This window comes from Schistocerca cancellata, chromosome 3, assembly GCF_023864275.1.
Source record: "Schistocerca cancellata isolate TAMUIC-IGC-003103 chromosome 3, iqSchCanc2.1, whole genome shotgun sequence".
NCBI classification, from domain to species: domain Eukaryota; kingdom Metazoa; phylum Arthropoda; class Insecta; order Orthoptera; family Acrididae; genus Schistocerca; species Schistocerca cancellata.
The window spans coordinates 291,613,336-291,641,200 of NC_064628.1; the positions used below are offsets into that span (position 1 = coordinate 291,613,336).

At 40.2% G+C, this 27,865-nt stretch overlaps 1 protein-coding gene across 2 annotated transcripts; it reads left to right on the top strand.

The window, feature by feature from the left end:
- Positions 1-676: 676 nt before the first annotated feature.
- On the top strand, positions 677-27,349 carry LOC126174986 (FAU ubiquitin-like and ribosomal protein S30). Of its 2 annotated transcripts, none has more exons than XM_049921461.1 (4): positions 677-798; positions 1,044-1,125; positions 15,692-15,886; positions 27,074-27,349. In XM_049921461.1, exons 1-4 carry the CDS (start codon positions 704-706, stop codon positions 27,197-27,199), a joined length of 498 nt encoding a protein of 165 aa, XP_049777418.1. In that variant the 5' UTR covers positions 677-703; the 3' UTR covers positions 27,200-27,349. The 2 variants fall into 2 exon arrangements, with proteins under 2 accessions (XP_049777418.1, XP_049777419.1); XM_049921462.1 differs by having other exon boundaries at positions 710-867.
- The last annotated feature ends 516 nt before the right edge of the window (positions 27,350-27,865 follow it).

Consider the following 27,865-nt stretch of genomic DNA (forward strand, 5'->3'; position numbering starts at 1 on the left):
CCGTACGAAATAAATTCACAAAAGTAAAAAGCACACACATAGCAAGGAAATTAATTAGCTACCTCAAATGGAGAAGCATCGTTGTCACTCAAAATCCTAACAACATGTCGTCGTGGCTGTTTATTTGGTGGCATCAAATGTGTCGGAAAGTCAAAAACTGATGGCACTGCATCGGGTTTGAGACGTTTCTTCCACGTTCCAGGTCACTACGTAATCACCCCGTCGGAAATGGTTTCCGCAAAGAAAACTGCTAGATGTAGGATTAAAACCTTTCCGCTTCACGGAAGTAATCCACTTCTTTAGCAGCTCTGGGTGCTTTAGAGGAAACCTGTTTAAAAACATCGAATTAGCAAACGCACTAAGTCTGTATTTTTATCGTATTGTATCGATAGTCCTATTACCTGTGAAATGGTAAGTCACTACCCTTACTCCATCGCTTCGTACAATTGAAAGCGGAACAAGAAATCACCATTTCGATAATCCTTAATTCCTCATACACCGTACAGCTCTAGAGAAACTTCTTGCCAAATTCGAATATGGCGGAGAATGCAGACAACAGTAATAAGCTGGTAGAGCCATCTATCGGTAGGTCCGGTAGTTGGGCATCCCTCATTTCGCTAGCTTTAGACCTTCGACCATAGATACTAATATCTATGGTCGAAGCTTTAGACGCCTGTGGCTATCACTGGTATCCCAGAGTTGGATGTTTGTGGGTCGCTGGAGGTACTATGCGAATGATTTGAAGTTCTTTGGTTGTTGCTGTGAAAAACATATCGTGTCGCGTGTCGTAAATTTCGAGTGCGTATATTTATTGTACTCTTCTTGCTACTTGTTAGAAGAAACTATTCGATTAGCATTACAGTAAACGTAAGTTTAGCGAATTTCTGTAGAAAAGTTGTTTGTTATATCAACATTGAGGAAATGTTTACGTGCCGTATGGCAAACCTGATAAGCAATTATTCTAAAATTGTAGGGCGTACACAGTAGTACAAGTTACATACAGTCAGTTCTTTATGCTATGTATAATACCTTTTATTTTCCAGAAAGATGATGCAAATTCACGTTCGCGGTGTGTCTAACCACGTTGTTGATTGTGAAGGAAGTGAATCCATCGCACAGATCAAGGCAGGTAGTTCATGCGGTTTATTTTCCAATTTGATAGTTACATTTTTTACCTGACACTCAGGTCGAGTTTTAAAATTAAGTTCTGAGTAGCAGTAGAAGTTTCTTTGACCCACGTCAACCAGTCGATTTGTACTGCTGGGTAACTATATCCTCGAGGCTTCGTTTTGCATTTCAACATTAAAAGTCCATGTGTTACTGTTACAAGTCAACAGTGGTTATACCAAAATTGTAAACTGCCATTTTTAAAAACAATCGGAAGACAAGTATTGAAGCGCCTATTAAGTTGATAAACAGTCACATTGTATTTAATCTTTCAAAAAAAAAAAAAGGTCGACCGATTTCCATCATTATAAATTTGTAATGGGTTCTTTTTGATGCGTTAGTTATAAGTTTGAGGCACATTTTAAATTAGTTTCAGCTCTATTTCACACTAAGTTTATTACATTCTTCCACTTGTTGGTACTGTGCTAGGTGGTGCAGTTGTTAACATTCCGGATTCTCATTCGGGAGGACGTCGGTTCAAATCCCTGTCCGGCCATCTTGGTATAAGTTTTCCACGATTTCCCAAAATTCCGTAAGCCAAAGACCTGAGTGGTTTGTTTGTAAGAGCTCAGCCGATTGTCTCGTTCAGTGTGAGTTTGTACTTTGTAATTACCTCATTGTTGACACAGCTAAATACTGATTTTCTACCATTTGTTGACATAGCAAGGTAGCACAGTGGTCAGCACATTGGCTCACATTCCGGATCTTCTCTTCATCCTTCTCCATTTGTTGTCAATCAGCTATACTGTAGCTAGGTGATAGTGTGTTACATGCTAATGGAAGGTGACTCAAGTGTGTTTCACTTACCCATTATTCCTTCTTCATTTCCTTAGTTTAAGGACCTGAAAACTTCCTCCAGGACTGCTGATAATAGTTTTTATGACACCGAAGCCCATTGCCTGACTGCTTTTTGAGTTCCAAATTTCTCACTATTCTGATGAAGCCTAATAGAAGTTATATACAGTCAGCTCGATTATGTGAAAATCAAGGCACCAGGAAAAAAGTTCAAATTATGAAGAGTTCAAAATAACAGCAGTTCCAATAATTGAAAGGGACAGAGGAAAAAATTAAAATAAACGAGAATTTGATGGAAAGTACATAGTAGTAGGCCTACATATAAATTGTGTACACATGTATACATTCATCTTTATATTTGTAATGTGCAAAACAGTACATACCATATGTTAAGATACCAATGAAAATGTTACACATCATTTGGAAAAATAGTTGGTTTTCTTTTGAGAAATGACTTGCATCTAGCATTACCTAGCAAATTTTTAACAGTGGTTACAGCAGAGAACAGCTCTCGATTGTGTCTGTTATGAGGGCTTGGAAACATAGAGTATGGATAGATGACCTTGCCGGGTTAACGGAAATGTCAGATTCCATCCGTCTGCTTTGACCAATGACGTCACCAATATGGCAGAAATGACCATTCACAACTACTCCCATATCGCGAGTATGAAGTCAGTACGTAAACATGACAGCAAAACACAAAAATAGATTGATAAATGATCAAACACATATTCCTCCAAAAATATAATGAAACTAACAGGACAAGCGGGGGAAATTGGGGGTTTTTGGGTGGGGACATACTAAGAATAAACACACGCCACTAAACCAAACAATAAAATAAAACGACTGCAACCTTCTCAAAATCAACTTAAAACAATATCCATTGGAATTGAACACTTCCCTTGGCCTATATAGGTCAACAGAAACTACCGATACCAAGTCATAAAACCCAAAAGTACAACCACGTCCACAATCATCACTGCTTCAAAAAACACAACAAAACAACAAAATTGGAATCGAACACTTCCCTTGACCTATATAGGTCAACAGCAACTAACGATACCACACTAAAAATCTCAAAACTTTCACCACCACCACCACACTAATCCTACCACAAAAAAAAATCACAATTGGAATCAAACACTTCCCGTGACCTGTTATACTTAGGCCTACATCTACACGTATAGCCGTCCCTGGTCCGAGACGCCAGAATTTTAGTAAGCCTCATTTCTTCAGGACACACTGAACGCTTCGCGACTTCAGCCAACAAGCCGAATACCGGTAGCTGAAGAAATTTTATTAGAGACAACGCACTGTCCCCTATTATCGCCGAAAACCAAAAACTGTTGACATTGTCAGTCACATCCATACCAACCAAAGACATAAACAATTCACACATGACGAACAGAGAAAAAAATTCAATAACGTCGACATAACAAGAACAAAATTTTTAACTCATGAAAAATATTCTGCTGAAAGCACAGTCAGCATCGATACCACACACATGCAATGCTACCACGCAAATGAACCTCTTACGCCACATTACACGCTACCCATAAACACACCAAAAGAGAGAACCACCGACCGCAACAATATGCCACCTATAAACATGCCACACATGCGAACTAAACCGAAAACATCACCTAACACACAACACATAAACACACTGCCAGAGAGCACCACCGATCATATCAAAACGACACCTACAAACGCGCCACTCTCACAAACTAAACTCTGCGCCGTCGTGACATCACACATCACAACAGCCTTGTGTCATAGGTCAAAGCCGACGGGTGGAATCGGACGCTTCCATTGACCCACCTTGCCTTGTTCATTGTGATTGGAGGTGGCATTTCTTCTTAGTTACTTTCCTGGCAGGCCAACAGCTCAGTGTGGGTTGGAACACCGTCGACACAGATGTCATCATCAACATGAATGAAATCTTTGAAGATTAGTTCTGATCCTAAGTCTGGTGGGATTGAATTTGTTAATTCTAGTGACTCTGACTGCTGTTCTGAGTTTTCTCTTCATATTACAAATGCACACTTTCTGGAACAGTTATAAAGAATGGTGGAACTGACATTTTTCCAGGCCTTATGTATAGGGATCATAACCGTTATGTATACCTTCTCACCTTTTATAATACTTTCCAGCTCAAGTGAAACAGTTTCTCTGTCGTAGAGTTTTAAAATTTTTTATTATGCCCTGTTCCAATAGTTGCAATAGGATGAAGTGGGGTAAGTGTAACCATGGGGTTAGTGTAACCACGGCTTATGGTGGCTTAAAGAAGCTGTATTTTTACCTCTGTCCTATCACACATGTTAATTCACTCCTTTCTTTGTTATATTTAACCATAAGTTGTCAAATCTTACATAAATTGGTAATTAATTTTTGGACTTGAATTGACATCTACATTTTCACTCTGCAAGAGAGTGACATACTCAGAATCTGGTGGTCTGTCATTTTTGCAGTTTTAAAGATAACTGCACAATTTTTTGCTTACAAACTAACTTTTGCATGATAATTTCAAATATGAGATTCATTTTACTCTACTGATAAAGCTCTTGATATGCCAGGCATGGTTACACTTACCCCAACTTTTTCCCGTTGGGGCAAGTGTAACCAGGGGAGGTTACACTTGCTCCAAACAAACTTACTGGAACATATTTATTTATTTAAGCCATAACCTTGTTTTTGCCATCACACTAGATCAACTAAACTGGCCTTCCTGTACATATGGATACCAGAATACCTACTACTATATTTTTAAACCACATTTCCTTTTATAAAACATGACACAGAACTATAAAGAATGCCACCATTTCAAATACAGTACAGTATGTGAAGCATTGTTTGACTGACAACAACGTTGAGCTTGATAATTCATCCTGCAGCCAATGGATGTAGCAGCGTTTAAAAAGTCTGAAATCTACTTAGGACCAAAAGTTAACTTGTCACGAGAGACATCATCAAGGGTTAAAAATTAGCAAACGTGACTTTTCCAATCTCCTCACTGCTGTACGGAATGAACCACCACCTGAATTGTTGAAAAGTGGTTTTCAAAAAGCAGGAATATTCCCTTACAGTAGAGAAGTAATTGATAAAACTAAATATGATCTGGAGGCATATAAAAAGTATGTAGCTCATACCAAATCTTTGGCGGAAACAAATCCATTGCCAGCTGTCAATAATGCAGCCATAGACTGTGTGGAAGCTACGTCTCTAACAGAAAGTACTCATCTAACAGAAAGTACTCAGATTTTTGGGAAGTTTCCAGCTGAACAACCTCCAGAATTTTATAGGCCTGCATCTACTGAGCCCTGCAGTTCTCACAGTATCAGAGTTCTTTCTCAACCATTCCTGAGCTAACCAATGTTTCATTATGTTCTGGAACTTCTGATTTGTCATTTGAAAGATTATTTTTGCAAACAGTCAGACAGTGTAATTCCACTGGTAAAACAAAGAAGAAAAGGATTGCACGAGGAGCTGAAGTTACAATTTTTCAAGATCTCATCAATAAAGAAAAAGATTTTAAGGGAACCAAGAACAATAAGGAGAAAGCAAAACAAAAAAGCATTATCAGCATAAAAAAGGGCTTGGTAACGAAAAGTAAATCTTCCAAACAAAGTGCTGTTACTTTATCTGAAATGGCATCTCAGAATGTTGTGGAAAAAAATCCCTAATTGCTCATGTGGGGGTAACAAGGGAAAAAAAATGAAGTTGAATCAACAAGTGAAGAAAGTGAAACTGCAGGAGGCCTATCTTTAATAAGTAGTGTTGAAGAAAATGGGGCCATAATAACACTGGTCGATCTCGGGAAAGAAATGATAAACTGTGAAGAAGAAGAAGAATAGGCAAACTTTTTTGAAGCCAAAGATAAAATTACAGTTGAAACTATGTTCGGGTAGCTTTTGCAACAAAATGTAAGCAAGTTCTTTTTATTGGCCAAGTTACCAAAATTAGTGATTTAGGAAATCCAGAAGTGATTTTCCTCAGATGCAAAAATAAGACAAAGCATGGCACCACGTTCTACTGGCCTGATAGAAGAGATGAGATGGGAGTTCCATCCTCTGATGTCATTTTAGTGCTGCCTGAATCTACTTTGGGTCACAAGGGAGAGCTGACATTTGGTGTTACATTTGATTCATACAACATTCAGTGACTAAACAATAGTTAGGGCAATTTAGCATTAAACACAAATTGCCAACAACTTTAGTTCAATTACCATGAAAAATAATAGAATGTGAACTTATGAAGTGAATTTTTCTTTTCTCTTGTCTAGATATTTTATTATTTTTGTTCAATTGCCTACTAAAGAAAAAAAATAATACTTTTGTAGAATTTAAACTAATAAATTACTGGCCTAAAACAAAAATAAATCATCTATGATGCATTCTGTTTCAGTGTTTTATGGTTTAGGCTAACACTTATTTTTTAGTTTAGCTAACATTTTCTGTGTATTTCATAATATACAAAGAGGTGTGTGCAAAAAAAGTTCATATCGTGAGTAACATTTAAGATATGTTAATAATTTAAAAACCCTCAAATTCAGTAAAAATTGGGTAATCAGGTTCCTTACCCCAAGTCTCTTTCACAATGCTCTGTATGGGTACAACAACGCGGGGTTACACTTGCCGCGAACCATGGGGCAAGTGTAATCTCACAACACAAAATTTTGAAAACAATTATTTGACCATGTAATTTTTTTTTTTTCAAAAACAAAATGTGTATTGTTTAAAAGACAATAACTCAAACTTTAAGCATGAGAAATTTCAAAATCATATCTTCAATAACAAGTTGGCAATTTGGTGTCAAAGTTGAACTATACCAAAACGTGGTTACACTTACCCCACTTCACCCTACTTGTCATCTTTGGTGGGGAAGACATCAGTTTCGTCTGATCTTGTGGTGATGATTTGGAACGTACAGTGCAGTGGTCCAAAAACATTAAAATTTTGCATTTCTCCTTTTTCGTACCACCATTATCTAATGTCAACCATTCATTAAACAATTCTTTCATCATACATGATTTTTTTATTTGAGCAGCAAGGTGTGAGGAATGATTTGATTCCCATCAGACAGCATGGTTTCGCACATCTACCTACTATGAGTGGTTTCAGCTTGTGAGGTCCATCCATTACAGCCTAGGAGGACAGTTATTCTGTCCTTATTCAGTTTGCCTCCATGGCACTTTCCGTCTTTGAATGCTAGGATGTGATCAGGAAGACCTTTCTATGTATTAAAAATAAAAATTAATAAGAAAGTGTTGACTACGCTGCATGGGTTGTAGCCATTTTTTTTTTAATGTGATAGCATGACATTTTTTAGAACTTGAGTCACCTCTCACTTGCGACAAATCCTTCAATCATGAGAGACCAAGCTATAAATTTGTCTTCTTCCTTCAGCCTGAAACCACTCATGGGAACACGTTGTCCTCTACGTGGATTTATCCATTTGAGCAAGCACTTCACAAGATAAAGAAATTCGCCCTGGCATGACCTTTTTCTTCCTGTACCTGAAATACTTCCAGTGACATGTCTTCCTTTTTTTTTTAAATCACCAACAATGTAGGTGGTAAAATAGTGAACTGTTTTGTAACAACTTCTTTTTAATTTCTGCTCTCCACAGCTTCAGCAACAAGCTTTTTTTCTCCCCCGATCAATGTAAAGACACTTGCTCCTTCTAGCACTCGTGGTGTTTCACAGTTTCAAGAAACATGCATTGACTGTGACACAGTATGAAACCAGACTACAGGCTGAGTGGGATACAGGTCCGAGAAACAAATGGTTGATCTGAGCCTGTACAGGCAATCAAAGAAGTAGTGGGGCTCATTGAAAGTCAGTTGGGTTCTTGTATAGCTTAAATAGTGAGCTGTAATGCCTACCTAACATAGTTCTCCCCACCCCCCACCCCTCTTGTTTTTAAATTTCTCTTATGAGATTACCATTCAACTTTTCACATTGTCTTAGAAACATTTTCAAATAGTGTTGCTCAGTTCAGAATATTCTATTATTTCACTATTACTGTCTTCTTGAAACTCTCGCGTTTCCTCCTTTTTATTTCCTCAAACCTGCAGAGTATATTGTTTCACCCTCTTATCTTAAAAATCTGTGCTTACTTTAGAAACATTACATGCTTTCCAATTTCTCTGCTATTTAACAGGTTGCCAGTTTAATTTCCACTTGGTGCTTGCCAAGTCATTTTTCTATTTGGTTTCTATCTCACTGTGGAGTAATCTTTGTAGGTTTAATTCCTACTTTTGTATTAATATCCTCATCTTGTAATGGGATTTGTTGCCATTCACTGGTTTCTGTAAACTTTAATAGGGTGCATCTACTTACTCATCAAAATACAACCCGAATGGTACAGACTTTGATGGTTACAATATATTTTTAAAACAAATCTTTCTCTTAAGTATCCATAATATTGGTTTTAATATTTTGATGTACAATGAATCCTACACCTAGGTTTCGTCCATACTCTGTTCCTTTACACTAAAGCTCACTGGTTTTCTTCTTTTTAGGCTGCTTCAGTTTTTTGTGCCACACTTTAAATGACCATAACATATTGCATTTGATGTTATTTACTCCTCTGCAAAAATTCTCTCTCAAGATCGTGTCTGTGCAATTTATTGTCCCCAAATAAAAAGCAGTAGAACCAGTTGAGGCTTTAAGGTACATATTATTGTTTGTTTAGTTATACAAGATGTAGCAGAATTTTGGTGCAGAAGTAGCTTGGTATGCCCCAGATTGTAACCTGTAGGTTTCAGCTATACCTCACTGCAATTTACCAGTTATAGCAAAATAAAGTTCAGTATGCATGTTTCACATGCACATATTAAAACCATAAGAACTTAGGATTAAGGTATCTTCATACTCATCTACAGGTCTACTTCATCTACATTTGTCTCGTATCGTCATGACAATGGTGGTGAACTATAAGGAACTGCAGAAATTTGTCCTGGAACTAGTGCACAATTAATGAGAGATTTTTTTCTTCGTACCTCTTTCTGCTCATTTAATAATCTGTTGGGCTGGTATCTAAATTAGTTGTAAATTTCTACATAATGTAGGCAGAACCTGTGTCAAATCATTGATTCCTTTATATGTGCTGCAAAGTTGTATTGCTTACTATCACATTTTGTTGTTGTTCTTTAAAATGTGCTAAACATATTTCTCATTTGGCAAGTTTAACTTATGTGCTGCTTGGTAAATGCTTTTAACTTAAATTAGAAACTATTTATATTCTGATTTTGTTTGATAACAACATGTTATTGGAGTAATTGTAAATGGGCCAAAATTTTACAATAGTATGAAAATAAAATAAAAATTAATGGGTGTTGGCATCATTAAATCTATAGCAACTATGGACCCAGAACCCAGGTTCAAAGAAAATCACGAAATTGTCATTCCATTGAGTCTAGGATTATTTCTGTCCATGTATTGCTTCTTTCACCTCTGCCAATGATACGTTAATGTAAAACCTGGCAAGCTGCGCGATTGTTTGGAGTCCGTGTTAAACATTAGATCCCTCTGTAATTGGAAAGGTAAGTCACTTGGAAGGTCAAAAAAAGCAAGAGGATATTCATGGTTGCATCAAGTTCTGGAACTCAGGGAATTTCAAATGTGTCAGGGAAATATGAGGGAAATTTGAAGAAAATAAACACTGGAAAAATCTCGTTTTTGTCTCAGTGGATGAAATGGTTTGGTTACTGAGATGTCGTGCATCGTCGCAGGCTGGACGCAGCTGAGTACATGCTCTTCGTCCCTAGTCCCTCATTCTGACTCCTTCTTCCCTTCCTACAATTTCCCTCAGCTTGCAGTCAGTGCTGCCACCACTTCTTGCTGCTAGCCTAACAGCTGCCAATGAGAGGCAGGAAGGCATGAGGAGTGGTTTGTTTGGATTTGATTCTCAGAAATTGTTGATGCAGTGGCTGGAGATGGCAGTCATGTGTGCATGAGTTTTTTGAGTGATCATGTGAAAATGTGTATGCCCTCATTTACTGACAAAAGCTGTGGCAAAAAATTTGGTTGTGAAAGTGTGATAGTCGTTTCTACCTGCTGGCCTGTGGATCAGCGATCATCTACATGGTGAGTAGCTACCTGTCATGATTATACCGATTCTGAGAGTATTTGTGCAAGTTATGTGTTGCAAGGGTTGATCATCGTGGTCTCATTTCATTAACATGGTGTCAGTGACATGTGAATAGCTGGCCACACAAGTGGACCTACATGATGGGCAAAATCTGCAGGCCATTTCTGTGGGTATCTAATGGGTTGGGCCTACCGATCAGAAGCCCATTGTTTCCCACAAATGTGCAGGGTCTGCCCTTTGAATCTTTTCACCGATCTACCCACAGGCCAGGTCTGTTTGTGTGTGACATAATGCGGCAGATTTTCATGGTTTATCCATGGACCCAGAACTGCGGTGTTCCTCGGTAGGCCAGAGGCCATATTTTGGCACTCTGAAAGTAGTTCATATATTAGAAAGTATGGACAGTAAGAGGAAGAAAATTGTGGCAATTGCTGGCAGTTTATACACTATTTACACCTATATTTCTTGAAAGAAAGATCACACAGTACCTGTAAAATGAAATGATTGTGTGGCATTGATGGCCGGGAGGCTCTGTCTGTGGAAGTTCGGGTGCCACCACCGGGTTGCAAGTCTTTGATCAGGTGACACCACATTGGGTGACTTGTGTGTCGGTGATCGTGAAATAACGCAACACCCAGTCCATGAGTTAGGAAAATCTCCATCCTGGTCGGGAATCAAACCTGGGCCCACTGCATGGTAGGCAAACATGTTACCACTCAGTTAAGAGATGAACACACAATTCCTCTAAAATAATCGACATGACAAAATGGGTAATAATTGACAATAACAAACGTAGTAGAATCAACATTTTGTTAGTGGTCATCTATAGTGTTGATTTACACAACTCTTCCCCAACTTACACACTTCTTTCAAGGGGCCTACTTTTTTTCTGAGGTTACTTCTGATATCAGTGAAGGTATTTTAAATCTGTCTTGCAGACTCCAAGGAAATGTCTGTTTTTGTCACCAAATGTCTTTGTTTTATTGAAATAAAATATCAGGTCTCAATGAAACACACATACCATTTGACTTGCTTTCTCCTCACATGTTTAGAAATACAGAAGTCCCTACATTTTTTGTCAATATGTCTTTATTCAACCTTGAGATCTCAAAGTTTTTCAGGGATAAATGCTAAAACTTGTCTGGAAAACAGGGAAATATCAGGGAATTTCACTTAAGGAAACTTGGGGCAACCCTGATACTACCTGCAATACAACCATGTCTAGTCAAGCACTGCAGTGTTCAAATCAACCTAATAGTATCTAAAACAGTGTTTTTTGAGATAAGGAACCAATGTTTAAAAACTGATTTTGTAGGTGATATGAAATTGTGAATGAGCTGTGTGTGTGATGCACATGTTCATTAGCTGCTTATGTTTCATAAGAAACAAGTGCCTGCTGTGTCATTGTTGGTGATAATACTTTGGAAAACAGTAGACAATAACTTGTGATGTGTTTAATGTGTTCATCACTGTTAACAGTTTGCGTGATTCTCAGCGGAGGGTCGTTAACCAGTGCAGATACTTGCAGACATGCATTTAATTAATATGTGATGCAGCAGGATGTATGATCCAGAAAAATAAATGAAAGTAATGAGAGAAGTTTTGTTACAGGCTTCATCCTAGTTCCAATAAATTTATTGCCATTAAAAAAACAACTTATAAGTAATCCTCATGCAAACCACAGAGCCAGAATTTGAGGAGTGAAAATTCATCAATAAGCAAATGTTAACTTGCCCATAAGACTCCTATGGTAAAGATTAGAGTGTGGAGAATACTACTGGATTGATCCAGTTGTATCCAATTATTGATAATTATACCTGTATCATAAAGTTCATCACATGCAAGCATGGGGGCCAAATGAAATTGGACACAAGAGTTTAGTTGTGTCAGTGGACTGTCAGCATAGTAAAGGACTTCTTACAGTATGTATAGTTCAATGAAGATGCCATTTTCAACTTCAGTGGTCTTCTCGTTTCTGGCAATAGCCATGACCACAGTGATGAAAACCCACATCTCTCACTTTTCTCACGTAACAACCACCAACTTGTGGCCTTGAGAGGTACAAGATGAACCAATAGTTTATTTGCTCCTACCCTGTTTAAATTGTCCTTGTGGTATATATTAGATGTTCCGTGGCAGTTTTTTTCTAAATTGCATCTCTGGTTGTCTTAGAAAGGATGTGGTTTACACACGACTTCACTATCCCTGTTCAGTATTGATGACTGTGATCACCTGAACAACAGATACTCGTCATTCCCCATGCTGTCCCATGCTCACAAGATCCACTGCCAGTAACTTGTCCTGTAGGGTTATGCGACGTCATTGATGTATGAAACCCCAGCAGAAACTGAAGAGGAATTGATTGCTAGTGTCCTAGCTTCCTGTCTTTGGATATTTGAAGCAAAAATTTTATGTACCATTATAATACAAACATTGAGACTAGTGGTTGTAACTTTGAACTGTTGCTATGGGTTAATTTGTTGCTGTAAGAGGTGAGTTCCCTTTTTCATCCTTGCCTCCTGCTCTATATCCAAAGAGGCAGTGCTTTTCTAAAGACACAGATCTTCTATTTTTAAGGAGAGGAATTCGGTGCCCGATGTGACCATCATGTTATAGGCTGTTTGTTGCTTCCCTAAATCATTTGAGATGAAGGCCAACTTACTTCTTTTGACAAAGTTGCAGGTATTTTCCTTCACCATAGATTTTCTTGTTCTTTGCTCCTGTGGATTTGCTCCTTGTTTAATAGATCTAGTGTGATGTCTGTAGTAGAGGTGAATTTCTTCTTGTCACTTTTTACACATCGTTGTGGATACATTTGTTTTCTGTTGCTAATTATTACATTTTCTTTCCATATATTGTTCAGCCTTTGCTGACCAGTTCATTCAATTCTTTGATCATGTGTGCACTGACTTCATCAATTACCTTATTATTGCTCAATTCAGATACTGCTGTCTCCACTTCCAGTACTCACTGTACATGTAGACTACTTGAAGAGAGCGTCCCCACCCAAGTAGTGTTACCCTCTTTGTAGTTCAATAATATTAAAGTTAAGAGGCTCATCTTAATTTTAATTGGATGTGAACTGAGTCTCCATTTTTAGTAAACCCACTTTGGTGTGTTGGCTTAGTTGGTTATGTATGTGGATGGTAATAAGTGTACCTTTGTCTTATACTTCTTACAGCATTGTGGGTATCAAAAGCAAGCCTCATCATAAATCATTCTGTATATAGAAGGAGCTACTTCACCAGTTGGACAATAAAATATTTAATATCTCACATCTCCCACAGTTTTTTCATGTATACTTTTTTATATCAGTTAGGTGCTCACTTAGCCAATATATCTCTGCTGCTGAATCTTCTAGTTTTGGTAGCAGATACAGCAGTGGCGGATACGGAAAAAACCTCAAGGAGAGGGCACTAAAGATATCATGAGCTACCTTTACTTTTACCGTAATAAAAAATAAGTCACATGCAAAGTTTAAGAAAATTTTATTTAAACTGATTATAAACATATAAAAGACAATGCCACCTTATGATACGAAAAAGTTACAATTGTGGTTCTCTTCTTTAAATGATGAATTCTATGCGCCTATTCTCTCTCTCTTCCCAAACATTTATTCCTACTTGCGGGGTCTGCTCGTTAATTGGATGTGGCATGTTAAGGGGTGGCTGGATGCCCTTCCTTTCCCCAACCACCCCAATTGTCTGCGTCTAGTGTAATCCATGGAATAGTGTGAATGTGTTCAGATGTCTGTGAACCGTGCAACTCAGGCGGAAAGTGGGGACCAGCCCAGTATTCACCTAGTGGTGTGTGGAAAACCGCCTAAAAACCACATCCAGGCTGGCCGGCACACATGCCCTCATCGTTAATCCACCGGGTGGTAAATTTCCTGGTAATGCTGTAGTATTTGGTGCAGATTTCAACTTCCCACCTATAAATTGGGAAACATAAGTGATTAGGGTAGGACAGGGATTCTTGTGAAATTGTTTGAAATGCCTTGTCTAAAAATTTCCTTGATCAGTTAGGGAACCAATTCGTGAAGGTAACATTTTATACCTGCTACTGACAAAAAGACCTGAATTTTTCTATGCAGTTGTCATAGAACAGGAAATCATTGAATACAGCAGTAAATAGCAAGAGCAACAAAAAACAGTTTCAGATTACTCGAGTGGTCAGCATGAAAATATCTCCAGCACTAACAGTGTTGAGTGTCAATGAATAAAGTTAAAGAACATTGTACTATGTGCTTTAGACAGGTATATTCCAAGAAAAGTTGTGAGGGATGGACAAGACCTGCTCTGATTCCCCTATGTTAGAAAGCTGCTCAGAGCTGTACTGAAAATTTAAATGTAGCTGAAGTCTCACAGAGAAGCAAATGTGAAGAATGAAGTGAAAATTTACGTAAGGAGAGCCATGTGTGCAGCAGATTCGAAAGTAAAATTCTTTCTAGCTACTTGACACAAAATTGTAAGAAGTTTTAGTCATATGATAAATTGATCGAAGCCATCTGTTCAGACTGCTGTGACCATAATGGCGTTGAAACAAAGGACGCCACAGAAAAGGCCAAAATACTGAATGCCTTTTACCAAAACACAGAGGATGTTGGCACTGTAGTGCCTCCTGTATTCACCACACAAATGACAAAATGGCTGATAATGAAATAAGTGAGCATGGGATACAAAATCAGCTGAAATCACTCAACATGAGAAGGCCAGTGGATGTGATAGTGTACCAGTATGGTTCTGCTCAAAGCGTGTAAAAGAACTTGCCCAACTTCTAATGGCAGTGTACTGTAGGTCTTTTCATGAGACCCAGAAGGTGGTAGATACTGACACCGGGATAAATGCTGTGTTTAGCTTCATGTGTCACAATTGATGTTTTTGGTACTGGTGTAATTTTTCATTGTTTAAATCAATGATGCTGTGTTCTTTGACTTGCATAAGGCAGTCAATACAGTTCCACAATGCCACCTAATGAACAAAAGAAGTGAATACAGAATATCAGACCAACTGTGTGATTGAATTGAAAGGTTTCTAGCAAATGGAATATAGAGTGTCGTTCTCAGTGGAAAGAATTCTTCAGATGTAAAAGTGGCTTTGGGCATGAGTATTACAGGTCCATTATTTTCCTAGAGGTAACTTCCACAATATTCTTGTATGTGGAACACCAATACATGTAGAAATCCTGCATGGACTTGTCGAAGGACCACATGCTACCATCTTAATAATGTCTGCTGGTTCATGCACGCTGCATCCCTGTCACACAATTTAGTCAAAATGCAAGTAAACACTCTTTAGTCTTGTACTCTGTGGTTAGCAAATCATCTACCGTATTCTCTCCAAGCAGTAGTAGTAGTAGCAGCAGCAGAATTTCCATTCAAAACCTGTACACAAATACTGCATTGGGGTTATCAGCATTTGTAAATAGATGCAGCGTGCTTAAACAATACAGTAGTATCACACAACAAATCACACTCTCAGTTAAAAAATTTAGTTATAGAAACTCAAGCACAACTTTGAATTATAAATATTAATTGTCTATGTTCTATAGAAAGTTTCAGTGTTTTGTTTTATTTCACAGTAAATTTTATTTGCTTATGTATTACAGGAGACTGATTTAGTCTACTTTTTTGCAGGATCACATCTGTCACCTGGAAGGTGTAGAGAATGTCGGTGATACTTTCTTGTACTGTGCTGGATCTCCATTAGCAGATGATGTTACAGTGTCTGCACTGCCATCCCTCGAATTAGATTTCACTGTTAGCTTAAAAGGAGGAAAGGTCCATGGATCCTTAGCTCGAGCAGGGAAGGTTAAGGGTCAGACACCAAAGGTAAGGCTTGAATCACTGAAAGAAGTATTGCATGTCTGCCTCAGAACAGCTATGTAGTTTCTCCTTATGTACAGTATGCTTTGGTAATGTGTAGTTAATCATTTTGCATAGTCTCTTAACGTTAAACATTTTTCTTCAGCTGCTGTAATTGGTGTTACTGTTCTACCATCAACCCTACATAACTTCATACGGAGTATTTGATACTGCTTTTTGTACTTCTTTTCTGCAACATTTTACACTTTGCTCTTTGGTTGGTAGTTTTTGAACAGAGCAGTGATACTTAAGTACAAACTCATAATTTAATAGCATTGTTACCAAGTTATGCTTAAAATATTTTTACTCTCACCTGAGTGAACAGTTTGTTCAGTTACAATTTGTTAGGGTTTTAGTTTCCAGTACGTTGTAATAGGAAACTGTGACAGCAAAGGAAAAGTGTAGTGTAGTTTCATGGTAGGGAACAACAATGAGCAATAAGCAGAGAATCTATACACAATAAAAATAAAGATTAATATTAACAATATTTGCTATAATATGAACTTTTACATACCAGTTATGAGAGTTCCAAGTATCAGAAGTTTCTCAAGAGTATTGAGAGAAAGCTAAGAACTAGGAAGACTTAAAAACACCTGGATTAGGACATGCAATACTGTCCATTTCATAATGATTAACCCCAGACTTTGAGCCCATATTCTTGTTATATTGCATGACAAACACTGATGTGTTGTACCTTGTTGGAATTGTGGAAATGTCTGGTTGTATTTGGTGTATGAATATTATATTTTAGTTGAACAGAGGGGGGGGGGGGGGGATGATGTACATGGTGATATTTAAGAGAAAGTGTACTTAGCAATCTTTTTTGGTGAGTGTAAACTTTGAAGAGGCACAGAAGCAAGACCATAATTATATTAACTATTTCCTTTCCTTGGTTTAAAGGTAGACCCATTCTCCATTTGAAGGTTGATTTTTGTTGGTTTCCAATTAGTCCTTTTGTCATAATAATAGTGGATGTAGACTGCCAAAACTCGTGTAACACTGATACTTATGAACAACATGGAAAGTGTAAACACCAGCTCTGTTGTTGTATTTTACAGCTGTTGTATTTTTATGAATGAAACTGCTTAAAACACTAATAGCATGTGTTTAATTTATTCACTTTGTGTCCTTACGTGCCGTGTGCTCATGTATGCTGTGTTACTGGACCTCTGAGAGTATTCCATTTCATTGTTCAATGTTGCATGTTTTACATCAGAGTTTCCCCTCAGATAGAAAACAACCATGCTACTGTTTGTTGTTTAGTACTCATTTGAGGAGCTCTTTGTGATACAATTGTACTTGTGTGAAACTATGCATCATTTAGAGATCTGATAAGTCCACAGTGATCGTTGGGTACGCTTGCTTTGAGGCCGAAAAACAACAGGGCGTGAGCACTTCCATGTCACAACCAGTAAAGAGAACTTTTGAATGTGTCAGTGCTAGTAAAACTACAGTGAAGCAAACTTAAAAAGAATATATCTTGTATAACCAATAAAAAGTTCTGTCAGACTACACAAGTTTGCATTGGACAAGTTCATGCAGGGAGTCATAAGAAGGAAAATCCCTGACTTCAGTGTGGAACAGCAGTTTTCACCAGTAGCAAATGTGTTGAAAAAGTTGGAGACTGAAGTGAAAGACTTTCCTGGTAAGAATGAAACAACCCTTTGGTGTGCTATTGGGAAATTGGGCTTCAGATTCAAAAAGTTAAACAAAAAATCCGTGATGATGGAATATAACCTATTCACAGGAAAAAGAAACCAGTTCTTGTGGGAAATAAGATAATCGCCAAACACTGATGGACTGTATATTACGTTGACGAGAGTTGGTGTGGTGCAGATTATTCCAGGAAATTTTTATTGCAGGAACAAAACAGAACGTAGATACCAAAAAATTTATATGATTATCTCAGAGAAAGTGTTCAGGAAAGGTATGGCTGGAAAGAAATAATTTGAATTATTTCCAGGCCGGGAAAAAGATTATATTGTGCCACATTTGGTGCGAAGATGGGTTTATGCAAAACACTGGTTTACGTCCTGTTGGGCAAAAAGGAGATGCACATTATCATTCTGAGATGAATACTAAACACTATGAAGATTGGTTTTGGTACAGACTTGAAAATTCCAGAACAAATCTCCAGTTGTTATATATCAGCTCCATATCACACAATGCTAAATCAGTATCACAAATCCAATCTGTGAAACAGAGGAGGAATTCTATTATTAAACAGATGAAAAGCTATAGCGTAGAGCCTCTATCTGTATCATCACATGAGGAATTTACAAAATTATGCCTAATGGAGCATGTGCAACTGCACTTCAGGTCACAAGAATACCTTGTGGAAAGTACATACTTAGTGGACAAGGAAATTAAACTTCTGTGGTTGCCTCTGACATTCTGCAAATTCAGTGCCATTGGATTTATTTTGGTCTTTGTCAAGAACAAGGTAACAAAGGAGAACAAGAATTTGTAAGATATATGATACTTTGCAGTTGTGTTGCTCCGCACTGGTAAATGTTCCCCTTCAAGGACTCTTTCTTGAATTGGAACAAAAAAATGTAAGAGGTGGGTGTGTATACAAAAGTGGAGTTCAGTGGAAATCCACATGAAATAATTTGGTGAACTGAAATGAGGGTGAGAAAAGACAAGGATGCTGAACAAGGAGGACTAAAATGCTAGAGATGCGAATGTAGGTGATTTTAAGGAAATGAAACTAAAAATTTGAATAATGGTGTAACATAATTTTATGCGAATGTAGAGTAATAACTGTCAATTACAAGAAGGCGAAATCGCTGACCAGTACTTAGTTTTAGGTGGTGAAATTCCTAGACTGCCAATAAACATGTATGTGCTCTGTCGGTCAGTGGGTTTCTCTCAGCTGAAAGTCTGAGTAATGTCTCCTGCCTTTCCAACCTCCCTCAAGATATCCTTTATCCTTTCCCAAAGGAGTAGTGCATGAGCTCCAAAAGCAAGGATTATCTTTATCCACAATCACTAGTATTATGAATGTAAGAACTGGTTAGCTGTCTCCTTGTAATTACCAGTTAAGTTTTTCCAGTAACACTGATACGAGCCACCCCCTCTCACCTGCCCCCAATGAACCATGGACCTTGCCGAGGTGTGATGGCTTGTGCACCTCAACGATACAGTTAGCTGTACTGTAGGTGCTACCACAATGGAGGGGTATCTGTGGAGAGACCAGACAAAATGCGATTTCTGGAGAGGGACGGCAGCCTTTTTAATAGTTTCAGGGACAGCCGTGTGAATTATTGACTCATCTGTTCTTGAACGTAGCCATTCTGTGCTAGTACTTGCAAACGACTGAAAGCAGTGGGAAGTAGATGAAGGTGAAATGGAAGATATGATACTGCGAGAAGAATTTGACTGAACATTGAGAGACCTAAGTTGAAACGAGGCCTTCAGAGTGGACAACATTCTCTCAGAACTACTGATACCCCTGGCAGAGCCAGCCATGACAGAACTATTCCACGTGATGTCCTAGGTGTATGAGACGGTGAAATGTGCTAAGACTTCAATTACAAAGAAGACAGTTGTGAATAATACTGAACCATCAGTTCAGTAAATCGTGGTTGAAGTGCACTAACACGGATTACTTGCAGAAGAATGAAAAAACTGGTGGAAGCCAACCTCAGGGAAGAACAGATAGGGTTCCGGAGGGACGTGGGAATGCGCAAAGAAATACAAATGCTACAACTTATCTTTGAAGGTAGATCGAAGAAAGGTAAATCTGCATTTATAACAGCAGAAAATTTAGAAAAAGCTTTTGACAATGTTGTCAGGACTACACTCTTTGAAATTTTGAAGATTGCAAGGATAAAATACAGAGTGTAAAAGGTTTTATACCACCAGATGGCAGTTATTACAGTGGAGGGATATGAAAGGGAGTGAATGGTTGAGAAGGGAGTGATGTCAGTGTTGTAGCCTATCCCAAATGATGTTCAGCATGTACATTGAGCAAGCAGTAAAGCAAACCAAAGAAAAATGAGACACTAAAAGTATTAGACTAGTTTTGCTATTTGGGCAATAAAATAACTGATGATAACCGAAGTAGAGAAGATATAAACTATAGACTGGCAAATGCAAGAAAAAGTGTTTCTGTAGAAGGAAATTCGTTAACATCGAATATAGATTTAAGTGTTAGGAAGTATTTTCTGAAGGTGTTTGTCTGGAATGTAGCCTTATACGGAAGTGAATTGTGTTCAATAAGCAGTTCAGACAAGATGAGAATAGAATATTTCGAAATGTGGTGCTGCAGAACAATGCTGAAGATTAGATGGGAAGATCGTGTACCTAATGAGGAGATACTGAATAGAATTGGAGAGAACATAATGTGTGACATAACTTGACTAAAAGAAGGGAATTAGTTGATAGGTCACATTCTAAGACATGAGGGAATCCTCAATTTAATATTGGAGGGAAGCATGAGGGGGAGTAAAAATAGTGTAGGGAGACAGAGATGAATATAGTAAGCATGTTGAAATGGGTGTAGATTGCAGTAGTAATTCAGAGGTAAAGAGGCTTGCACGGGACAGATAACATGAAGAGCTGCAGCCAGCATTCGGACTGAAGATCACCACAGCAACAGGAAAGACATTTTTGTAAGAATAAAAGGGCAGATAATGTGAAAATTTGGGTACAAGAAAGGGAGTGGTAAGGTGTGAAAGGATCATTGTTTCATTAACATGCTGAGTGTAGTAGTGAAACAACAAAGCAGAAGCAGGGTTACAGTATAGTTTTAGGTGAATGGGAAATATCATAGAGCTGCAGAAGCTGGCAGTAGGCTGCAGTGAGAGAGAGGTGAGAAGGAATGTAAAGTACATACCATAGAATCGCAGTGCTCTGCAGTGTGTGAAACATGTTGGACAGCAATAATGCCCTACATGTCCTGACCCAGGAATCCTGAAATCATTTGTGCTGCTTTACCATACTACTATAAGTGTTGACCTTTGTTGCACTAATTCCCTCATATTTCCCCAACATCTGCCTCAGCATCATGTCATTGCATATGTTTTGTAATTTAACTCTCCCCTCTCCAGTCTCCCTGTTTTGTTATTTTTATTTCCAGAATATGAATTAATTTTCTTAGTTTTTTATAGTGCCTTGGTACAAGCATGCAAGGAGAGTGCTGTAACCTAATGACCATATTGGTTTAGCTTCTCCCATACTTTTCTGTCAGTTTTCAGGAAAAAGTTTCATGGTTTTAGAATTCATGGCTTTGGGGATTGAACAAGAATTAGTCTTGATTATACCGTGATCTGATATATGCTATATGTGTGTTTCATATTAAGTTGAGGCCTCCACTCTTGATTTGGACCTGATTAACCATCGTGGTGTTCATTTAGCCACTGGTGCCTTTCACGCTAGCCCTGTCTATAGTCTTCTGGTTGATGCTGGGATCCCTCCATTTTCAATTATGTGGCTTACCATTCTTATTGTTTTCTTTTTTGCGGCTTTGGGCTGTCACCTACACTCTGGTGGGATTACTGGTTGGGCTCTGCCTCACTTCTCTGACATGATTTCAGTCTCCCCTCCATGTCCTCTTTCCCACTTTCTATCCCGGCTGCCCCCCCCCCCCCCTCCTCTTGCTTAGTTCTTCAGCCATGGGTTTTTATGGCTTTTTTCTGATAACTGAAAGCTTCCACCATTCCATTGGTGTTCCATTGTTTGTTATGAACACGATTACGGGAGTTCAGGATGCCACTGTTTTACACACTGATGGCTCTAAATGGTTAATGGCGTGGGATATGCCTTTACGTCTTCTGTTTGCACGGAACACCATCTCTTGCCTGCCATGTGTTGGGTGTTTACTGTGGAACTGATGGCCTTCTATCATACCCTCTGTTTTATTAGAGTGTCCCCCCTCACCTGAGTTTTGTTATGTTGACCCATCACCACCCATTTTTAGTTGTGGGGCTCCACTGAAGGTGATCAATATATTTTTTATATATAACTGCCCCTGGCCCTTCGCACTAAATATGCCCTCCCACTTTCCTTGTCTTGGGGTGTTAGCGGACGACCCTTGCATGGTTACATCTGTTCTTGGTTTCCTTCGTGAAAGTGGTTTGTACTCTCAGGTGTAAGTCATTGAATCTTCTGGAATTAGTCCCTTAGTTAGCGTAAGGTGTTGGATGGAGTCTTTAACATTGCCTCCACACCACTCAAGTTCTCCCCACCATAACTCATCTGTTGTGCTGTTTTGTTTTTCCTTTTCTTGTGTCTTCTTCCCATGGTGTAGTCACTATTGTATCATGATTGTGGTGTGGTGTGTCGGGACAGGTCGGTGGCGATGCTGGTGCCCATCATGCATAGGATTTCCTTTTTCCTCTTTGCAAGTTGACTGGACTGTGCTGTTTGTGTTGTTCCTACCTTGCTTTCTGCCATCCTAGATCATGGGACCACTTTCCTCTTTGTTTGATCCCCCTCCCAAGGGGCTCACAGTTCTTTCATGAGTTCTTGTGTGGCGCACACATGGCCTTGAGGTATTGCAGCCAGTTCTTCCTTTCCTGGCTGCATTTCCTTCACCCTGTCCTCCCTCCGTATGGTCGCTCCTTCCCCATTGCCCCTCCTTCCCCTCTCTTGGTGTTCTGATTTATATTGACCTGGCTCGAAATTTGTTCATTCTGCCTGTTATTTCAACCTTTCTGGTATTTATATCCCTGCTTGATGTTTGACCTTCACTTCTAAATTTTCTGTTTTTAATGTGAGCCATATGGGGAAGAACTCCTTCTACAGTGTGGATTCCTTTCTCCCCCCCTTCCTTCCCCTCTCCCTTCCCTGCTGTAGCCCCCTTCCACTCGGCTACGTCACCAGCATGTGTAGCCAGTCGGTGTGGTGGGGCTGTTATGTACCCATCTGGCTAAGCCCTCTGACAACACAGGAATCACCCTACTGATACCTGAGCTATTCGCTCCCTATGTGTGACAAGGAGTGGTTGCTTGTCTTCTTGGAGCATCGGAACTCCTAGCAACGACCGCCTGGCACTTGCTGTGGCTCCCCTGGTCTCGGTGGATGGCAACAGGGCAGATGCTTGGCACGTGAAGAGTATCAGGCTGCAAAAATCTGGCCATTCTCAAACAGCAGTCTCTTCGAATGGTGAAGGATCATTGAATGCTGCTTCATATGACCTGGCAGCCTTCCCTTCCCTCGCTACACCATGGGAAGAGGGACAGTAGGAGGGATTGGGACACATTCACCGCCACAAAGCCAGTGTTTTTTGTGGAGAACATCAAGGAAAATAAGGTGCGGTTGGTCTCCCTGTTGATCAAAGCCTCTTCTGCCGCCCAGTCTGCAGCTCTTCGTGCTTGTGATTGTCTTGGCAATATCCCAGTGACTTTACTCCTCACCAATCTCGGAATATGATCCAGGCAGCCATTTTTCTTAGGGACTTTGTCCTGCAAAGTGATAAGTAACGCTGGGCTAATCTGGAGCAATGCAGGGTTCATTTTGTTCGACGTGTGCAGAAGGGTCACAGTGACAACTGCCTTCAGTCTGGCTTTCGAGGGGGATACCCTCCCAGTCAAGGTCAAGGTTGTGTGCTGCAGGAGTGACGTGAAGCTGTACATACCACCATCCATGAGGTGCTTTTGATGCTTTTGTTTTGGGCATAAGTCTTCCCACTGTATGGCGGACCCTTTGTGTGATGACTGTGGGCACCCACTCCATGAGGGAAGCCCGTGTGTTCTGCCACGTGTGTGTGTGTGTGTGTGTGTGTGTGTGTGTGTGTGTCAGTTGTCATGACCACCACTCCCCTTGCCCGCCGGATTGCCCGGCTTAGAAGAGAGAAAAGAAGATCCAAGATTACTAGTCCCTGGATTGTCTGTCTTATGCTGAGGCTCGCCAAAAGTGTGGGAGGCTCCATCTAGTGTCACTATCTGTAACTTTTGCCTCTGTTACATCCTTTCCCCCTCCTCCCTCTTCTTTACCCCAGCCCCGTCCCCCTCCCCCTCTCCTGCAGTTCCCATGGCCTCCCGTCTGGGAGCTGCTCCCACTCCCCAGCCAAAGAAGTGCCCCTTTCTTTCTGCCGGCATCTCTCAGGCCGGAAGACTCCTACCACCCCTAAGCCATGAGACGAACCATCTGTGCACCCCTAAGGTCGCCCGCTCTCTTCCAGGGACATGCAAACAGTGGCAAGGTGCCTCAGGCAGCGTAGCTATCTTGCATGCCACTATGAGGGAGTACCACTCCAATGGGTAGGGGTCTCCTAATTGACCGACTTATCATGGATCTCGATTTGTCTCCTCAATGATGGTTCACCTACCCACTTCAGAGCCACTCATGGCATCGTTAGTGCTATCGATCTCACTATCTCCTCTCTTGTGGCTTCGCTGCATTGGTCATCCCATGATGACCTTTGTGACAGTGACAACTTTCCGGTGATTCTATCATCCCCCCCGCTGCCATAAGGCAGACAGGCCCCACATTGGGCATTCCGCATGGCCAATTGGCCTGTCTGCTGTGTATTTAAACACGTCCCTCTCGATTTGCACTGATGAAGTCGTGCAACGTGTGTCTGCCACTATTCTTCATGTTGCTGGCACTGCTGTCCTCGTATCCACAGGTCCCCTTTGTCATCGACCAGTACCATGGTGGACTAAGTATGTTGCAGTCGCTGTCCAGGACTACCGGCAGGCGCTGCAGTGATTTAAATGATACCCTTCACAGACCAACCTCCTCGCTTTTAAGTGTCTCCATACTAAGGCTCATTACCTTAGCTCCAGATTATGTTGGATACTCAAATCTCAGGGCCTTTTGTCCTCGTATCAGTGTGGCTTCCAAGCAGGATGATCTCCAACTAAACATTTACTCAGATAAGAAACAGCTCTCCGACAGGCTTTTACTAACTGCCGGCACCATGTAGCGGTCTTCTTGGACCTACATAAGGCATACAACATGGCTTGCCACCATCGCATTTTAGTTATCCTCCATGGCTGGGTCTTTTGTGGTCCCTTCCAATTTTTATCTGTGAGTTTTTATCTCACCAGTTCTTCTGGGTTCAAGTTGGCACTTCACTCAGTGCCCCTCGGATTCAGGAGAATTGTATCCCACAGAGTTCTGTGCTAGTGTCACACTCTTCCTCATAGCCATTGATGGGGCTTGTGACCTCTGTTGGACCTGTGGTTACCCTGGCATTGTATGTCAACAGATTTTTGTATCTGATGCAGCTCCCACTTGGTAGCCTGTGCTGAGTGCCGGCTCAAAGGAACCGTCCGACGGGCCTCTGCGTGGACCACTTCCCATGGCTTCCAGTTTTCTCCCGCCAAAATATGAGTTATGCATTTTTGTCATCGACCCACAGTACACCCCGTTCTCTAAATGTGTGTAGGCTACTAGCTCCTCATTGTAGCACAGTCCTGTTTCTTGGGCCTTATTTTTGATAAAAAGCTGACATGGCTGCCCCATATTCGCCACCTAAAGACTACATGCATGTGGAAGCTTAATGCTGTCTGCGTCATGGCCCACACATCTTAGTGTGCAGACCGCACCACTCTTCTCCATCTTTACTGTGCTCTGGTCTTGTCCAGACTGGATTATGGTAGTCAGGTTTATGGCTCAGTGACTCCTTTCACTTCACAACTGCTTGACCCTGTTCACCATTATGAGTATGTCTGGCTGTTGGTGCCTTTTGCACTAATCCTGTTGACAGTCTCCTCACAGAAGCGGGGATTCCCCCTCTACAAATACGACGGAGCCAACTCCTGGTTTCTTACGCAATCTACATTCACCAGTTACCTGACCATCCCGTGTACTGTGCCCTCTTTGCCAATGAGGGATGTCTCCCTCCTGACACCTGCCCACAGGTGGGATTGTTGGATGGCATGCGTCTCACTGCCATCTGTTGGGATCTACATCTCCACTCCCTGGAATGCACCCTGTGTCTTTCCTCCCATATCCCCCCTTGGATGGTGCCTAGACCATGGATTAGTGGATGGTGCCTAGACCATGGATTAGGACTGATATAGTCCAGTGTCCTAAGACCTCTGTTGCCCCTATAGTTTTCCGGAATCTTGTACATGCCATTTTTGCAGAGTTCCAGGGTGCCACCATCTTCTACACTGATGGTTCTAAGACAATCAATAAGGTGGGACACGCTTTCAAGTCTCCTACTGACTCTGAACACTATTTATTGCTGGGATCACCTAGTGTGCTCACGATAGAGCTCCTCGCCATCCACAAAGCCCTCCATTTTGTTTTTCAGGCTTCCCTCCACATTTTTTTAATTTGTTCAGACTCAATGAGCAGCCTGCAGGCTATTGACCGATATTACTCTTGTCACCCTTAGGTGTCTGCTATCCATGATCTTCTCTCTGCCCTTGGCCGTGCTGCCTGCTCAGTTGTCTCTCTCTGGGTTCCAAGTCATGTGGGCATCCCAGGGATGAACTGGCTGACTGTTTGGCTAGAGAAGCAGATACTTACCCCATTTCCTTACACGATTTCACCTGCAGATATGTGGATCTACGTCAAATCCCTCTTTGCCCAAAAATGGAATGACATCTGGTTTGCAACTGCTCATAGTAACAAACTCTGCACAATCAAGGAGTCTACTGCAGTTTGGTTCTCTTCCTTCCGCTCCTCGTGGAAAGATTCCACTGTTTTGTGCTAAGTATAGTTTTTCTGATTCTTTAAATTTAATATTAGCAGACAATTCATGGATGGTTGAACTGGTCCTCAGTTTACTCTGTGAAAATGGGTTTTTATTTCCAGGTATAAGGTTTTACTGTACTGTTGGAGCAAGGGCAGGGTGGTTGTGGTTGGGACCTCTCTCCATGTCTTCTTGGTCTGGGACCCCATGACCACTCTCCCATGCTAAGACTGCCCTTTTGTTCCAGGTTTTTGATTTGGTCCTACCTTTTATGCCTTTAACTGTGTGTGTTTTAACTTTATTATTTTATAATTTGACACCCCTGGCTTGATCCTCTTTCTTCTGTGACTAACTTCGGAATCGCGGGACTGATGACCTTGCTGTTCCGTCCCATCAACCCTCTCAACTAATCGGTCAGTCAGTTTGATCCACTCCCCTAAATCAACCAACTGTCCACTCTTGGTTCAGCTGTTTGACTCATTATTGGGCAATTGATGCAAACTTAGTGTACTAAAATTCAGTAATTGAGGGATTAAGTAAGTGAACGTTTGTTTCAGGTAGAGAAGCAAGAAAAGAAAAAGAAGAAGACTGGCCGAGCCAAAAGAAGAATCCAATATAATCGTCGATTTGTCAATATTGTACAGACATTTGGTCGTAGAAAGGGACCTAATTCTAACTCTTAACTTTCTAGAATGGGAAGTGCAATTTGATTTTCATGTAAAAATGCTTGGATTTATGATAATCTTAAGTGTGGGGGAGTTCCGTTACCAAACATTGCCATCTTGTAATGTACAGATTTTTGTATATCAATAAACAAATTATTTGATGTTAAATGGCTTTGGAAATTTACTTCTGCATTTCCTCTCCCCATTCTTCGTAATTGTCATCAGTGCTCATGGCCTACAAGGCATCTTACAATATGTTGCAGAAGGTATGTACTCATCATTTGCCTTCCTTTGAGTTATTTTCTTTGCAATATGTGGAATGAACCTAAGCTGTACAATGCGGGTCCTGCCAAAATTTCCTCTCACTTTCATTCTCAGTTTGTGTGTTGAAGGTACATACTGTACTCTTTTTTTTTGTCCTTGCTTGAAAGACAGGATGATGGAGTTTTGAGAGTATACCTTTGCCTGTTTTGCCTTGTAATGTATCTCGTGGGGAAACTTTCCTGCATTTCTGGGGTACACTTGTACTGAGAAAAAATATTAATTTCATAGCCCTTTTTTCTGAATGAATTTTGTATCATGTCAGTTGTACTTTGCTGTGAATTGTGGTGTTGTATGTAAATTGAAGGTGGAGAGGGGAAGAAAGGAAAGGAAAGGGGAGGAATTGCTGCCGTCAGCTGCATT